Here is an 18,351-nt window from a genome sequence, read left to right on the forward strand (position 1 = left end):
TTAGCTGTCTTCCTGTTTGTCCTATGGAGTGTTTTGTGCAGTCCTTACATGGGATTTTGTACACTACGTTGGTTTTGCTCATGCTGGGTATCGGGTCCTTTGTCCTGGTGAGTTGTTGTCTGAGAGTGGCTGTTGGTTTGTGTGCTGTAATGAGTCCTAGTGGTCGTAGTAGTCTGGCTGTCAGTTCAGAACTGTTCTTGATGTATGGTAACGTGGATAGTCCTTTGGGTTGTGGTATGCCCTATTTCCGTTGTCTTTCCCTTAGGCATCTTTTGATGAAATTGCGGGGTTATCCGTTTTTGGCGAATACATTGTCGAGGTGTTCTTCCTCCTCTTCTCCCATGGACAAACAGGAAGACAGCTAATGGTCCGTATCCATGAACACCAACTAGCCACAAAACGACATGACCAGCATTAGTAGCCACACACGCGGATGACAAGCAACATGAGTTCAACTGGGCCAACACTACTATTATAGGACAAGCCAAACAGAGAACAGCCACGGAATTGCTTGAGGCATGGCACTCATCCACAGATTCTATCAACAAACACATCAACCTGGACCCAATATACCAGCCACTGCAGCGGACAGCTGGAACTGACAACCTGAAGCGGCAGAGACAAACCTCTAAAAATGCCGGAGGAAACATCACAGAAGCGCTTCACAGGAGGCTCCCAAGGACTGAGGATGTCACCTAGACAGGGGACGAAACATCTGCAACACAAATTCCCAGCTTGGCGAACAGAACCACAACGAGGAGAGATTAGTTTGACTGGGCCTGAGAGGAGCAGAATGAAACGTGGAAAATTCTAACAAAGCTGGACAGACTAGATGCAAGGGAGATGTTTTCTTTAGTTGGGGATAGACTATTTAGGACTAAGATAAGGAAATCTTTCTTCATGCAAAGAGCACTGATTGTGGAATTCTCTATCACAGAAGGCTGCAGAGGCCAAGTCACTGGATATATTCAAAAAAGAAACAGATTTTTGATTTAAGAGGTATCTAGGAGTCTGGGAATAAAGTGTGAAACTGACATTAAGATTAGAGTATCAGCCGGATCACAATGAATGGCAGAGCAGGCTTAAGCGGGCCAAATAACCAACTCCTGCTCCTAGTTTCTATGTGACAAAGGATTGCATAGCTAAATGGGAACTAGTAAAACTTGGCATCATAGAGGATGAATTACTTGCAAATTAACATGTTTTTCATGAAAGTCTGCCAGGTACCAAGGAAAAACTATTGTTACTAATATGGCTGTTGCCTTGTGCCAATTAAAACACTGTGGTGTCTTGGAAATTTAATCTTGGAAACAAATCTTCTTGTGTGCTGTGGCTTATGTGAAACCAGAGGTTCATTATCTATCATTTTGTTCCTCATATTTATAAAAAAGCCATTGCTTCAGCCCATAATGTACATAGGTGAAAGTGAGGACGGCAGATGCTGGAGATCAGTCAAAAAATGTGGTGCTGGAAAAACACAGCTGGTCAGGCAACATCCAAGGAGCAGAAAAATCGACGTTTCGAGCATAAGCCCTTCATCAGGAATGACCAACTGTGCTTTTCCAGCACCACACTTTTGGACCCTGACCCATATCAAATCTTCTGCTTTCTGAGCATGTTTTACTTGATTTTTGAAATGGTATTACTGTTTTTTTCAAGTATCTACTATTCTAGAAAAGCCTAGTTTTCACTAAACAAACATCCACATAGAATGTTGCATTTAATGAAATGGAGTTGATGACACTACTGCAATTACAATAGTCTTCATTTTGAAATAGATCACATGACAATGCTAAAAACACTAGTTTGTAGAAGCAATGACTAACTTTTTAGACAAGTAAAAGGTATCTTTTACTTACCCAATTCATTGAGACTCTGAGCAGCTTTAGTGATTTCCCTGCTGCCTCCCTGTAGCTGACCTTGGAGCCGTTTACTTAGGTACAATATACGGATTATTCTTCGAAGTAAATCACAGGCTGCCTGAATGAGATTCAAAGAATACGGATTTGCTGAATGTCTTGGAGGCAGTGACCGTGTGAACTAGTTTTCTTAATATGAAAGTTCAAGCTGCACTGCTTAAAAGTATATGACATTTTTTTTCTTAAATACAAACTAATGCAGATTTAAACCTGGTTCAACTCATCATGTCACTTACTTTAACAGTTCATGTGTGAATACCACAACTATAGACCATTTGCTCAATACCATCAAGGGTTACAATGCTCTTTTCCTAAGTAGAACATAAATGACTAAGATCCATCATTTCCAAAACTTTTAAATCTCTTTTACTACAGGTCAGAGTAAGGCTATTTGATCACAGATAAGTAGCTTCTTTGCAAAGTAAGAAAATACTGTAAGTCCCACATACTTTTCTTCCCACCTGTCCTAATTACTTCAGATACTGTTAGTCAGATTATCAGCAATTGCATATCAAGCATTGACTTGATACAGTACTTTTCACTAAGTTAGAATTGCCTCCCATGGATTTTCATTATATTTTTGTGCAATCAAGCAAGAAAGAGGCAATGCTGACTTCCAATTTACTATAGAGTCATAGAGATGTACAGCATGGAAACAGACCCTTCGGTCCAACCCATCCATGCTGACCAGATATCTCAACCCAATCTAGTCCCATCTGACAGCACCCAGCCCATATCCCTCCAAACCCTTCCTATTCATATACCCATCCAAATGCCTTTTAAATGTTGCAATTGTACCAGCCTCCACCACTTCCTCTGGCAGCTCATTCCATACATGTACCACTCTCTGTGTGAAAAGGTTGCCCCTTAGGTCTCTTTTATATATTTCCCCTCTCACCCTAAACCTATGCCCTCTAGTTCTGGACTCCCCGACCCTAGGGAAAAGACTTTGATATTTACCCTATCCATGCCCCTCATAATTGTGTAAACATCTATAAAGTCATCCCTCAGGCTCCAATGCTCCAGGGAAAACAGCCCCAGCCTTTTCATCCTCTCCCTATATCTCAAATCCTCCAATTCAAGGAGCTATGAACCTGCACTCCAAGGTCTCTTTGTTCAGCAACACTCCCTAGGACCTTACCATTAAGTGTATAAGCCCTGCTAAGATTTGCTTTCCCAAAATGCATCACCTCGTATTTATCTGAATTAAACTCCATCTGCCACTTCTCAGCCCATTGGCCCATCTGGTCCAGATCCTGTTGTAATCTGAGGTAAATCTCTTCGCTGTCCACTACACCTCCAATTTTGGTGTCATCTGCAAACTTACTAACTGTACTTCTTATGCTCGCATCCAAATCATTTTTTTTTAAATTAGATTACTTACAGTATGGAAACAGGCCCTTCAGCCCAACAAGTCCACACCGACCCTCTGAAGAGCAATCCACCCAGACCCATTCCCCTACATTTACCCCTTCACTTAACACTACGGGCAATTTAGCATTGCCTGTTCACCCAACCTGCACATTTTTGGACTGTGGGAAGAAACCGGAGCACACAGAGAAAACCCACGCAGACACAGGGAGAACGTGCAAACTCCACACAGACAGTTGCCTGAGGTGGGAATTGAACCCAGGTCTCTGGCACTGTGAGGCAGCAGTGCTAACCACTATGCCTTGATTAAAATATGAGGTGAATATCAGAGCTATATTATTAGAGAATCCCTCCAGTGTGGAAACAGACCATTTGGCTCAACAAGTTCACACTGACCCTTCGAAGAGTATCCCCCCCAGACTCATTCTCCAACCCTATTACTCTACATTTCCCCTGGCTAATGTGCCTAGCCTACACAATCCTAAACACTATGGGCAATTTAGAATGGCCAAACACCTGCAAGTCTTTGGAGTGTGAGAGGAAACCCATGATTATGTAAATGACAAAAAGTAGAGGACCCAGCACCGATCCTTGTGGCACTCCACTGGTCACAGGTCTCCAGTCTGAAAAACAACCCTCCACCACCACCCTCCACCTTCTACCTTTGAGACAGTTCTGTATCCAAATGGCTAGGTCTCCCTGTATTCCGTGAGATCTAAACTTGCTAATCAGTCTCCCATAGGGAACCTTGTCGAACGCCTTACTGAAGTCCATATAGATCACATCTACTGCTCTGCCCTCATCAATCCTCTTTGTTACTTCTTCAAAAAACTCAATCAAGTTTGTGAGACATGATTTTCCATGCACAAAGTCATGTTGACTATCCCTAATCAGTCCTTGCTTTTCCAAATATATTCTCAATAAAATTGTAAAAAAATTGTGGGCGGCACAGTGGTTAGCACTGCTGCCTCACAGTGTCAGAGACCCGGGTTCAATTCCCGCCTCAAGCGACTGACTGTGTGGAGTTTGCACATTCTCCCCATGTCTGCGTGGGTTTCCTCCGGGTGCTCCGGTTTCCTCCCACAGTCCAAAGATGTGCAGGTCAGGTGAATTGGCCATGCTAAATTCCCCGTAGTGTTAGGTAAGGGGTAAATGTAGGGGTATGGGTGGGTTGCACTTCGGCGGGTCGGTGTGGACTTGTTGGGCCGAAGGACGTGTTTCCACACTAAGTAATCTAATCTAATCTAAAACACCCAGTAAGCCATATTCAAGAACAGTTATGAACCTGTTCAGAGTTTGGAAAAATAAAGAGTGGTCTTATTAAAAATGTAAGATTCTTAGTGAATTTGACAGGGCAGATTTTGAGAGAATTTTTTGACTAGTGGGGAACTCTCAGACTAGGTGACATAATTACTGATAAGGGGATACTCATTCAAAACCAAGATGCAAAAGAATTTCTTCTCCTCAAGAGGTAATGATTGTCTGGAATTCTCTGCCCTGGAGAGTTGTGGAGAATAAAACATGAAGTGTTTAAAGAGGAGGTAGATAGATTTTTGAAATATTAGGAATCTGAGGGCTATGATGAGCTAGCACAAAAGAGCACTTAATGCCTTGGGCAGATCTTGTCAAATGGCAGGGCCAGATTGTGGGGCCCATTAGTCTATGTATTTTGCTATTTCTTACATTCTTGTTAGTAAATGGAATGTGTAGAACTACAGAACTTCACAGAACAGAGGTATATGGATAACCTGGTACATTAATTAGTATATAGATACAGCAAGTAATTAGGAAGGGAAACAAAATGTAATGTTTATCATACAGGAAATCAAGTATAAAAGTAGGGAAATGTTGATACAATTGCTCTAGGTTTCATGAAGACAGCATTCAGAGCAGCATGTCCAACTTTGGTTTCCTTAGTTAAGAAAAGATATAATTACAATAGCTGGCAGAGAACGTTCATTCAACTGATTCCTGAGTTGAAGAGGTTACCTTATGCGGAAAGACTGAAGAGGTTGGTCTATGCTTATTGGAGTTTAAAGCAATAAGAGGTGATTGTATTGAAACATTCAACTTTTAGAGGGATTGGTCAAGGTGGGCATGGAGATATATTTCTACTTATGGGGAAGTCTAGAACTAGGGGACACAATTTAAAATAAAATAGGAGCCTTCCATTTAAGGCCAGGACAAATCTTTTCTCCCAGTGAATTATCACTCTGTAGATTTCTCTTTCGCAAAGAGCAGAAGAGGCAGAGATAGATTGATTTTTGATTGACAAGGTAGGTAAGGATTATGGGATGCTGACAAGTAAGAGGCACAAGGCCACAATCAGATCAGCCATGATCTTAAAGCTTGTGGGACCAAATGATGAACTCCTGCTCATAATTCTCATGCTCTTGCATGTGTAGTGTTCAGGTGGGTGTCAACAGTTCCATCACACTTTCAGAATACTGAGTTCTCCCACCATCCATACCAGCAAACATTCCTTAATCGCCACCACATAAAAACAGTTAATTAGTTAATAATTTCACTAGTGCTTATGGAATCGAGCTATTCACAAATGGGCAGCCACTATTGCCTGCTAAAGTTATTGCACTTTAAAAAGTTAACCATGTAAAGTTATATGAGGTTTCTCAGAACCAATTATCATAGAACCATAGTGTTCTTAAGAAGGTAATTGAACCCCTTTGCCTGAATCAGCTCCTTGAATCAATTACCTAATGTCTGAATCTCTTGCTCTTCCCCTATTGTCCTTTTTTGAAAAGAAGAATTGTATATGGGATATGGGTGGCCATGGTTAGGCCAGGATTTATTGTTCATCCTTAATTGCTCAGAAAGCAGTTAAGAGTCAACCATATTGCTGTGGTTCTGGAGTCATATGTAGGCCATTGCAGATAAGAATGACATATTTCATTTCCCAAAGGACAACTGGGAAACAGATTTGTTTTTAACAACTGACATTACCATAGTTGCTGTTAGACCTGCTTTTGGTCATTGGTTCTCTTATTACGGAATTCAATTTCACTAGCTACGCTGGGGGATTTTAACTCATGTGCCTAGAGTACTAGCCTGATGTTTCATATTGGAAGTCCAGTTAAATCAACACTATGCTACTGCCTTCCTAAAATAATCCTGATCCTACAGAAATATGCTATATAAATGCTGAATTTATTTTCATTGTTTTCAGTTCAAAGTTCTTGAGTTGAACTGAATTGAACTCATTTATTGTCATGTGTACTGAGGCACAGTGAAAAGTTTTGTCTTCTGAGCAATATAGGCAGATCACATAGTTAAATGGCATAAAGAATAAACAGCGGCAAAACAAAAACACAGGTACCGGCGAATGCTAAGAGTTTGAGAGTCCGTTCAATGTTCTAACAATAGTAGGGTAGAAACTGTTTTGGAGCCGGCTGGTGCGTGTTCAGGCTTCTGTATCTTCCCCCCCCCGTGCATGAGGTTGTAGAAACGCATTGCCAGGGTGGGATGGCTCTTTGAGAATGGTGGCGGCCTTTCCTTGACAGCGGGCCTGGTAGGTGGATTCTACAAAAGAGAGGTTGGCCTTTGTGATTGTCCGGGCCAAGTTCACCACTCTCTGTAACCATCTCCGATCTTGAATGTTACAGTTGCCATACCAGGTAGTGATACATCCAAACAGAATGCGCTCAATAGCACACCTATAAAAGTTGGGAAGGGTATTTGCTGTCATGTTAAATTTTCTCAGCTGCCTGAGGAAGAAGAGACATTGTTGGGCCTTTGTAACTAGTACGTCCACGTGAAGAGTCCAAGAAAGCTTGTTGTTGATGACCACGATGAACGTTCCCAGGAGCCTGACACTCTCCACTCATTCCAGCTCTGTGCTGTTAATGTGCAGGGGACATGAGTAACATCCCCAGAAAGTCAATAATGAGTTCCTTGGTTTTGCTGGCATTGAGAGCTAGGTTGTTCTCAGTGCACTATTTTTCCAAGTCTCCCATCTTCCGTCTGTAGTCTGTTTGGTCGCCATCTGAGATTCGACCGACTATGGTGGTGTCATTAGCGCACTTGTAAATGGCATTAGTCTGGTATATTTGGCAACACAGTCGTGGGCATACAGAGAGCACAGCAGGTCTGAGTACACACCCCTGGGGGGCTCCAGTATTGAGTGTTATTGAGGATGAAATATTGTCCGCAATCTTTGCTGGTTGTGGCCTGTGGGTTAGGAAACTGAGGGTCCAGTTGCAGAGAGTGGGGCTTAGTCCGAGATCACTAAGTTTAGTAATCAGTCACGAAAGGATAATAGTGTTGAAGGCTGAACTGTAGTCAATGAGTCGGATTCTCACGTAACTGTTCTTGGTGTCAAGATGTTCTAGGGAGGAGTGATGGGCAAGTGATATGGCATCTGACGTGGATCTGTTGGTTCGATAGGCAAATTGGAGCGGGTCATGTTTACTGGGCAGGCTGGAGTTGGTTAATGCCATGACCAGCCTTTCAAAGCACTTCATGACCACTGAGGTTAGGGGCACTGGGCGGTAGTCATTGAGACATGATGCATGAGCCTTCTTAGGCACAGGGATGATGTTGGCCCTCTTGAAACAGGCAGGGAGAGTGGCCTGCTGCAGGGAGAGGTTGAAGATGTCTGAGAAGATCTCTGCCAGTTGATCTGCGCATGCTCTGAGGGCATGGCCTGGTACTCTGTCTGGTCCCATAGCTTTGCTTGGATTCACACGAAGGAAAACTGATCTGACCTGATGCAGTGACTGTTGGGATAGATTCTTCAGGACTTACCAGAATAGGTGTTACCTCTCCGCTGAAATTCTGCTCAAAGCGAGCACAAAAGGCGTTGAGACAATCTGGGAGGAATGTGTTGTAATGGAAATATGCTATAGAAATTGTAATTTATTTTCACTGTTTTCAGTTCAAAGCTCTTCCCATGTATATATGGAGACAGTACATTTGATCACATGCTAAAAAGGTTGTAAACAGGCTGTATTGAGTCTGTTTACAAGTTATCTTGTATGCAATTTGGAACACAATAAGGACCATATAAAAAAACTGTTCTTAACTAAGAGGACATGCCTGTATGTCAGATCTTTAAAATTATCAACAATACATTCCTGTATGGGATCATGTTTATAGGTACAAGTGTTTGTAAGTTGGCCAGTCATGAGTTGGGAATCCTCTGTGTACTAACACAGTGTTCTTTTACTGAAGTGCAATTGCCTAGCACTTGCGGCAGACTCCTAATGAATCACTACAGAATATCATTCCTGATACCTTACTGTATTCTTCTAGCTATTGTGAAGATGAACTTTGTTTGTACAAAGAGGTGATAATTCATGTCAAACATCAGCCTAATCTACAGTGGTAGCTGTGCACATTATTTACAAGATGCACTAAACTCCTCAAGGCACCTTTTACAACACCTTCTAAACCCATGACCTCTATTGCTTATAAAGACAAAGGCTTCAGGTGCATATGAACATCACCACAAAGTTTTTTTTCAAGCCACACTGTACTGACTTGAAACAATATCACCATTCCTTTGCTGTTATTGGGTCAAAATCCTAATTTTTCCCAAAGTGTTTCCCACCAGCTTCTTGGGTATGCCTGCAACAGATGGACTGCAGCAGTTCAAGATAGCACATTACCACCCTTGTAAAATACTTAGGGATGGCGAACAAATGCTGGTCTTGCCAGAATATCCACATCCCATCAAAAGGATACCAAAATATTTTACTGAAATTAGTGCAAATTAAGATGACTCTTTGTATTGTTGTACTACAGAAACTGAGTGCTTTGGAAAATCAACAGACTGGACTTTGCTCTAATAATCAATATGCAAGAAAGTGACTTTGATGGTATAAAACATTGCAAATTGGCTTTCGCCAATTTTCATGATGATTTGAGAATGTTCCATAACTTCATGGAGCAACAAGAGTACATTGCATTCTTTGTGCGTGCTCTGCATACATGTATGCTTTAACTATACAATTTGATGGGGTGGGGTTCCCAAACTATGGATCACAAGGCAAGATGTTGGGGTTGCAAATTCTGAGGCAGCTAAAGTGGATGTGAAGCTTGGATGGAATTTTGTAAGGCGCTCTCTGTTGTTATTGCTTCTTTCCCCCCCCCCTTTCTATTGGTAGCTATAGCTTAATCACCTAGTCCCCGAGACCTTGAGATATTAAAGAGTTAATTTGCTCTACTGACCTGCAAAACATTGAATGCCCCTGGGGTAAGGTGGTATGTCCTTGTCCTATAGTGGAATGTGGGAGGTTTGCATGGCCATTTCCTTGCCTTTCAGGGATGTTTTACATTTTTCATCCCCTATTAAGAAATCAATAAGAACATTACAGTTGGAATTTGACTACTCCCCTATAGTTACAAAAAAAAACCCAATTTGCAACAGATTTGACCATTAGGGAATGATTTGCATTACACTGTTTCTGGAGGGGAAGTGGTCACTGCATTGTATCTTGAGTGGCATGTGACTGTTGAGGGAGTGACTGGGGGTTGTCTTGTGGGCATTACTAACTGTGATGTAAAAATTTTGTATAAAGGAAGGACTGTTTCCTTTGTTCAGAGAGTTTTTGCCATGACCCTGTAAGCCCTGCGAGGTGTGTTTTAAAGGTTCCTCCAGAGAGAGAACCCTGGGCAAGCCTCGCAAGCACGGCGTAGAGTGTTCAGGATTTCTCGAAAGTTTGTACTATAATGTGCTTAATAAACTTGGTTGGTTTTTCGCAGAAGTTGGTGTATTGCAGTTGCATCAGTGTGTAAAGGACCTCAGATAAAAACAACTTAACAACCCGACTGTTGCTCCAACCTCAGCAGCCTGTGAAAAGGGGAGTCTTTATTTCCCTCTCTCCGATTTCATCAAATAATTGTTGGATGGTATCACATGGACACCCTCTGTCAGTTTTAAACATTTCTGTTAATTGTAGTATTCCTTCTTAGATAATATTAAGCTATTGGTGGATTCATCTACAATGTACTGTACTCTTCATTTACTGTCATTTATGACTTCACAAGTCAGAATTACAGGCCCGAATTAATGAAAAATGCACCAAAATTATCAAAATTAACTTATACCATCAGCAATCTCCATGTCACTTAGAAATTTCTATATACTGCAAAAATAAACCTGCACCTTTGTAGGAATATTTAATATACTTGCAGTTTAAAGCACAATAGGTTAAACTAGCAACAAAAATAATTTAACATATTTGTCACATTCAGGGCTGTCTTTTTAAAGTAGCAGGCTGTTTATTTCAGTTGTCAGCATTTTTGCAACTGTATCAACTTTAATAAAACACAATTTTTATAAGTTTCCAGAGGATGCTTGTACATATCATTGAAAAAGGAAAAGACAGCCAGACGGGAACAGAAGAAGGTTCTCAGAGTCAGTGTACTTTGAAATGTTTTGATGCTGATTAAATTGCCCACATTACCCCTTTCCTCTTTCTACAGTATTATCTTGGGTTGGGCCATCTGTTCAGATTCTTTGGACTGAAAAGATATGCCCACATCCAGCATACATGTCATTGTTGGTAATGAGATCCAAACAAAAATACTTTGTAGGGTATGTGGGTTGCTCCACCTTTTTTTACAAATTTCCACTGCGATTATTGTAAATCTGCCAAGATATTTCTCACGTACATTATTATAGAAAATACACTATCATAGTGGACCATTAGTTGTTTAGCAGTAACCTTAGAGTAACAACTTTTCTAGGACAGTAGGATTAATTACAGAGAGAAAAGGTATCACCTCCTTTAACTTTTCAGAACCAGGATAGACTTCCCCGTTGACTTCCAATCCCACCAGCTTCCGCATTCAACAGATCAGCCTTTGTCACTTCTACTACCTCTAAACAAAAGACATGTTCTCTCAACTTTCAGCATTCCGAAGGAACATTTGACACCATTACCTTGATAAATTGTTATGATCTCTCTCTACCTTAATTAGTTTGTACAGTTTTGGATTATTCAGGTTAGACCTTTGGCAGATCTAACTTTTATACCTTTCATGTTATTTCAGTTATTTAGTTTGTCTCCAGCACCACCTTATTTTTAAAGTTTTGTAATTATCTCTCAACATCATTTAATTGGATTATAGGCCATCCCTTCGCTTGTCATTCAGCTGTTGACACCTTACTCACACCATCTAACACTCTTGGTCACCTGCAGAGATTTATTATTCAACACTCCAGTTGTATGATCTTTTTATTTCTCTGTCTATTAATTCTGTGCCTGTGTGATCTTCTCTCTCAATTCACCTAACGAAGGGACTGCACTCCAAAAGCTTATGATTTCAAATAATTTGTGAAGAATAGGCAACAAGAATATTTAAAGATGAAGCAGATAGATATTTGAAATTTCGAGGACTTGAGGACTATGAGGAACTGGCACAAAAGAGGAAGAGAGATCTGGATACATCAGCCATGATCTTAGACTGTGGTAGGGCAGGCTGGAAAGTCTTACTTCCACTCCTATTTCTTTCTATCTACCTCCTATTCAGGTAGATTGGAGTTGCACATAGGGATCCTGTGGAATCTCCATCCAGATTCTGAAGCAATTTCTCAGGAAATTAAATTTTCCTGAGAAATTCCATAAAAATAAGAGACTTTAGATTGTTCCGATGAAATTAAGTAAAACAATTACTCAGGGAAGTTAAATTATTAAATACATTGTCTAACTCATGAGTAACTATTAAACTGACACCATACTTGCCTCACGCATCGCCAATTATATTACTACCAGACCATTTATGACCCCCAGACTTGATCTTGACACACCCTGACAATGCAACTTGATACCTTTGCAGTCTCCATTCTGTGCTTTGCAAACAATTTGCCAGCCCGCAGCTGCCACTTGATCCCAACCACCCATCCTTTTATTGGACCCAAACTGGCCTCTAAACCCCTAATGGACCAGCACCTTTCTAGAGGCCAAGCAACCACACCCTAGTCACTCCTGGTTCCATATCCCTACCACAACTATGCCTTCTGACTCAACTCCCTACTGCTACAACCTCTCCACAGCATACACAACTCTGCCCAGTGTCCCAATCTGCCCAACCATCCACATTTTCCACCAATGGACCAGACTCCCACTTATCTTCTGTTCTGACACCCACATGCTCTGCCTCAACCCACACCATTGTCAGACCTGACTCAACACCCCTGCCACCAGGCTGGACCATCCATTCCCTTCACTCTGCCAAACCAGACTCAATCTAACCTGATTCCCTACCGCTGATCCAAACCTCCTAGACTTGACACCCACCCACCCACTCCAGCCTCTACCAGACCAGATTCCTTCAGCCCACCCCTACCTACCCTAATCACTTACCTACCCCTCCTTCCAATCTTGCAACTTGCATCTTACCACCCTGCTACCCATTTGGGATCCTACCACCTGGCACACTATCTGCTGCACAGTTGACACCTTACCTTCTCCCAACTCATCTAGCACCCTAACATTGTACTTACCTTAACCATTTTCCCTTTGATGGGAAAATCAAACTGACTGCTGTGAAAAGGGAATGCGGGAAAATATGGCTCCTTATATTCTTATTATTTTTCTTTAAATAATCGTCCAATGATCTCTTAAACATTGCCTTGTTGAAACTTCCTCTATCAGTTACAGGCAGCACATTCCAGATCTGAACCTCACTGCAGTAAAAAAAATTCTCATGTTATATTTCCTAGTCTTGTAAATCACTTCCAATCTGTCTTCTCAATCTTGATCCATTTTTGAGTGGGAATAGTTTCTCCCTGTCTATCCTGTTCAGATCTCTCATGTATTTGAATACTCCAATCAAATCTCCCTTTAGCTTTCTCATTTCAAAAGGAAAACAGTCCCAATTTCTCCAAACTAGCTTCCCACAACTGAAGATTCTTAAAGTGGAACCATTCTTGTAAATCTCTTATGCACTCTCTCTAATGCATTCAGATCCTTAAAGTGTGGCACACAGAAAATTACATAATACCCCAGTTGAGATCTAATTTGCAACTTAGTATTGTACGCTTGTACAGAGGTTCAGCATAACATCTCTGCTCTTACATTTATGCAACTATTAATAGATCTTTGTAATCTGTAAATTAACCATTCTCTCTGCCTGACCTGTCACCTTTAAAGGTTTTGCAGATACATCCAGGTCTCTCTGCTCCTGCACCCTCTTTAGAGTACCTCACTATATTTTACCGTCTCCCCACTTATTTCTATGAAAATGAGCACCTGATGCTTTTGCACAATGAACTACACCTGACACATATCCATCCACTCCACCAACTTGTCAATGTTCTTTTGAAGATCTACTACTCCTGATCTATTTTCAATTTTTTTTAGTATTATCACAGTTTATAATGTCTCCAAAAGTTGTCAACATCTGTAGATTTTGAAACTGTCCCTGAACTCCAACATGTAGAACATAAAAAAAAACAGGAAAAAGAAAAGAGCCCAATATTGACCTCTACGGAAATCTCCTATGAACCTTTCAGCCTCAAAAATACTCATTAACTACTATTCTTCAGCCAATCTTGTATCCATGTTTCTCTGGACCCTTTTACTCCATGAGCTATAATGTTCTGCTGTACAACCAGATTAGAGTGGGTTTGGAGTCACATGTGGGCCAAGTCAGACAAGAATGACAAATTGCCTGGCCTAAAGGACAATAGTCAACCATATGATTATTATGAATATCCAGGATATATAATCATGATCAGTGCTGAATCCAGTTTTAAATTGCAGATATAATACCTGAATTTAAGATTCAATTCTCAGCTGCTGAATTTGTTTCCCCAGATTACCAGCTCAGTGGCTTTACAACCATACCAACTTCCCACATTACATTTCTAACTTCCCAGAGCTCACTCAATACTCTTACTTACTCGATATGATTGCATCCAATGAGTATTTTCTATCCTTCGCCCAGTTTCACATTCAATTTTGAGTATCTGCCCAGAAACCTGCAGCTTTGAATATAGCTAATAGATTTCTGTTGCATAAGTAAATTAAAGAACTGTGGACGCTGCAGATCTGAAACAAAAACAGACATTGCTGGAGAAACTCAGTGGGTCTGGCAGCATCTGTGGAACAAAAGCATAAAGAGAGATATCTAATGTGGATTACTGATGTACAGGTGTACATTAAAATAGCATACCTGTAATCTGGCCAACTGTGCAGTACGAGCAACAATCTTGTTATAAGGGTCAACAATCTTTCCTCTGATCCTGTTGAAAAGAGAACAAATAAAAACAGAAATAGCCAACAGCTCTATGATCAGTTTCAAAAAGGAGTAATTATGCACAACTAAGAACTATAAATTATAAAGTTTGTTATATTCGAGGTACTTAGATTTCATTTGCTGACTTCCATTTTTAAAACCCACCTAATCCTCAGACTAACAATGTTTAAGCAACATTGCAAGCTTCTTCCTTTAATCTAATATTCTTACAAGTCACAGTGAACAAATTTTCCCATATACAGTTTGATTTAGAAAATATACATTATTTGAACATTAATTTTTAAGTCTTCATTATTGCTCATGTGCCATGCTTTAATCTCATTTTCCAAATACCTAGCCAACTCATTCCTCATGAACGGGTAATTTGTTTCATTCAGATTTTTAATATTCAGTTCCAAACACTATATATATAATTCTCTAATATTATGATGCTGTCTGATAAAGATACTATTTTACAAGGCTATAAATTAACCCTCCCTCATTACAAAACACTAGGTTTAAAACAGTTTATTCCTATTGATTCCATAATTCTTGAAACAACTTTGTATACATTATGAACTTCTTGTCCCTACTGCTACTGCAAATCTAGATATCCAGTTGATATAAAATTCTCCCACAATTACTCCATTGTTCCATATTCTTTAATACTGATAACAAATAAAAATGTAATTAAACATCATGTTTGTTTTTGCAAATCACATGCAAATTATTAGAACTCTGCTCTCTATTTTGATCATATGCCACTTTATATAACTTGAGTCTTTTGTATTAGTTTCTGTTATCTTTTCTTTCTAGAATTTAGAAGGTTTATGGGTGATTTGATGGAATTCTTCAGGGTATCAACTGGAAAAGACAAGGTAGATAAAGGTAAGTTATTACCACTGGTTGGGGATTCTTGAACTCAAGAGTATAATCTCAGAATTAGAACCAGGCATTCAGAAGAGTTGTTAGAAAGTACTTCTACACACAAAAGGTAATAGATGTTTGGAACTCTCTTGCATAAATGGCAGTGGATGCAGGATTAGTTATTAATTTTAAATCTGACATAGATTTATTGGGCAAAGATAATAAATATGAGATATAAGCCAGAGGTATATGGAATTAGACCACAGGTCTGCCACGATTTCATTGAATGGTGGTACAGGCTTGACATGCTGAATGGCTTACTCCTGTTCCTATGTTTCTATTATAAACTCCTAATGTTGCCATCACCGACAACTGTTCAGTGAATCAGACGCAGTGAGATTCCGGGTATGATTATTTCACAGGTACAATGTGACTTGTGGTAGTGTACTATAGTTAAAATGCAAAACTTGTACTATACCTGTCAACAGTGCTTTGAAGTGCAGCAATCCGGGTCTGCATCATCTGAAGAACACCTAAAATACATGACAATCAACTTACTTAAGAGTATATAAACAAACATTTTCAGTTTTCCATAAAATATTTAGTTTAAGTTTTTTTAGACACAATAACAGAAGTCATTTAACCCTTCAAATTACGTCATTGTTCAATCAGATGCAAGACTGGAGTGTCCCTTCTGTTTTTACACCCCCACCCGGAATCATGCCTGATTATGGAATCCTGCCCAGTATGATTTCAACTCATTTTTTTGGATTGCCAGGTTTCCAACTTTTGTTGTCATTCCAAGATGCTTTTCCCTTGAGGAAGGGACATCCTAACCTTGAAATCTGCTTCTTTCACAATCTGCATAAGATAAGCTGGCTGCTTTAGGACCAGAGCACCAGCGGATCCCAAGAAAACAGCGGGGAGGAGGATAGTACGTATTACTGCCACCACACTTCTGGAGTACGTAGGAGCATTTAGAGAACATCAGTAGCTCATGTACAGGAAAAATAATGTTGCGAACTTTAGTTAGAGGCATGCCTGCAGATTTATTCACAGTGTTCAAATAGATAACTTTTAATCAGGCGACATTAAATTATGACTCATCAGAGTAATGCACTTAAAACGGAGCCAAAATATTGCCAAATTCATCACAAAACATGAATAAATTTAGTCAAAATATCCAAGGACCCTATCTGGCTGACTGACAAACTCAGGTTAAAAGAAAGCAGTCACAGGGTCTCTGCACTTGAGAAAATAACTGCTCACTGTCTTTAACTAATTAGAAAATACGAATTGCAAGCAAAGCTTCACAACTTAAATGTTACTATTCCTTAAGCTCCCCCTTCACAGTCAAAGGTAGTCAACATATGGATATTACGAGTGGAAAAAGAAAAAACAAACAGGGAAACAATTCAAATTTGTTTGAGCTAATTTGTTTCAGTTTCTTCCAATTCCCTTTAGTTCTTCAATAAATACACACCAATGTTGTATTTCATTCACTGGTTAAGAAATTTCTCCAATCAGAGCAATCTCTTCATATGATTTTCCTTTTTTTTCCAACAATGAAATTGAGTGGGAGCTATTACTGGAGATTTTCTGGTACTTTCAAGAAAGAGTGAGAGATTTTCTACACTTTGGCTTTGTAGCTGGATGTTTTTCCTGCCCATAACAAATGATCACCTGGTCAAGGTTTATAGCTTTAGTCCGGACCAACCAAAGGAAATAAAATTATGCAATTTTACAATAGGGAACAACACTTGCAAATGTGCCGTGGCTTACTAGTTTTATAGCTAGACTATTAATCCAGAGACCTAGTAATGTTCTGGGCACTTGAGTTCTGGAAATAAGAGTCTAAAGTTGACCATTACACCATTATCAGAAAGACCCAATTGATTAATTTAGTGGGCTTTAAGGAAGGAAACCACTATCTTTACGTAGTCTAACCAATGTGTGACTCAAGATCCATATGTCAACTCTGAAATGGCCTAGTAAACCATTCAGTTGTATCAACTGCAAAGGGAAAAAAGGAAATAAAATGGCCAAACCACCTAACATTGACTTAGTCACTGGAAATGGCAAGGACAAAAAAAAGGCCTTGCAAAGTTCTCCTTACAAACATCTGGGACATAGAGTCAAAATTGGCAGAGCTGTCTCACAGACTAATCAAGCAGCAGCCTGACATATTTATACTCTCAGAGTCATAATGTCCCATCATCATCATTGGAAATGTTCTGTCCCACTGGCAGAATAGACACAGCAGAGCTGGCAGCATAGTGATACGATAAGGACCGAGTTGCCATGGAGTCTCAACATTGGTAACCAGATTCCAAGAAGTCTCATGGTATCAGGTCAAACATGGGCAAAGAAACCTCCTGCTGATTAGGTTCCATCCTCCCTCAGCTAATGAATTCCATGTTGAGCCACACTTGGAGGAAGCACTGAGGGTGCCAAGGACGAAGAACGTACTCTGGGAGGGGAATCTCAAATGTTCACCATCAAAAATGGATCTGCAGCAGCACCACTGATCAAGCTCGTACAGCCATAAAGGACACTGCTGCTAGGCTGGGTCTGCAGCAGGTAATGAAGAAACAAACAAAAGAGAAAAACATATTTGACCCGTTTTTCACCTATTTGCCTGCAGCAGATGTCTCTGTGCACATCAGTACCGGCAAAAGTAACCACTACATGGTGCTTGCGGGGACAATGTCCTGCCTTCATTTTGGTAATATCTTATATCACATTATGTTGGGCTGAATGAGATAGATTTTGAACAGATCTAGCAATTTCAGACTGGGGTTCCCATCATCACACAGATACTGTATCCAGGCCAAGCTGTTCAAGTACAGCTACAACAATAGCATCAAGCTAACAACTTAGAAAATTGCTCGGGTTTGTCATGTAGACAAAATGCAGAACTAATCCAACACACCGAATTACTAACCTCTCAGTCTACTCATTTATCAGAAAAGGTGATGGAAGGTGTCATCAA

At 40.2% G+C, this 18,351-nt stretch overlaps 1 protein-coding gene across 2 annotated transcripts in view; it reads right to left on the reverse strand.

Annotated features, from left to right (window-relative positions):
- The window catches only part of cog5 (component of oligomeric golgi complex 5), a 129,943-nt gene that overhangs the window by 105,200 nt on the left and 6,392 nt on the right, over positions 1-18,351 (reverse strand). Inside the window, exons 4-6 of one of the 2 annotated variants that reach the window (XM_043713659.1) lie at positions 15,838-15,892; positions 14,430-14,499; positions 1,860-1,980 (exon numbers count right to left, since the gene is read on the reverse strand). In XM_043713659.1, the coding sequence (XP_043569594.1) occupies positions 1,860-1,980; positions 14,430-14,499; positions 15,838-15,892 (246 nt within the window). Of the gene's footprint in view, positions 1-1,859; positions 1,981-14,157; positions 14,188-14,429; positions 14,500-15,837; positions 15,893-18,351 lie in introns of those variants that run through there. The other variant, XM_043713660.1, reaches the window with a different exon arrangement.

Source organism: Chiloscyllium plagiosum, chromosome 23, assembly GCF_004010195.1.
Source record: "Chiloscyllium plagiosum isolate BGI_BamShark_2017 chromosome 23, ASM401019v2, whole genome shotgun sequence".
Lineage (NCBI taxonomy): Eukaryota > Metazoa > Chordata > Chondrichthyes > Orectolobiformes > Hemiscylliidae > Chiloscyllium > Chiloscyllium plagiosum.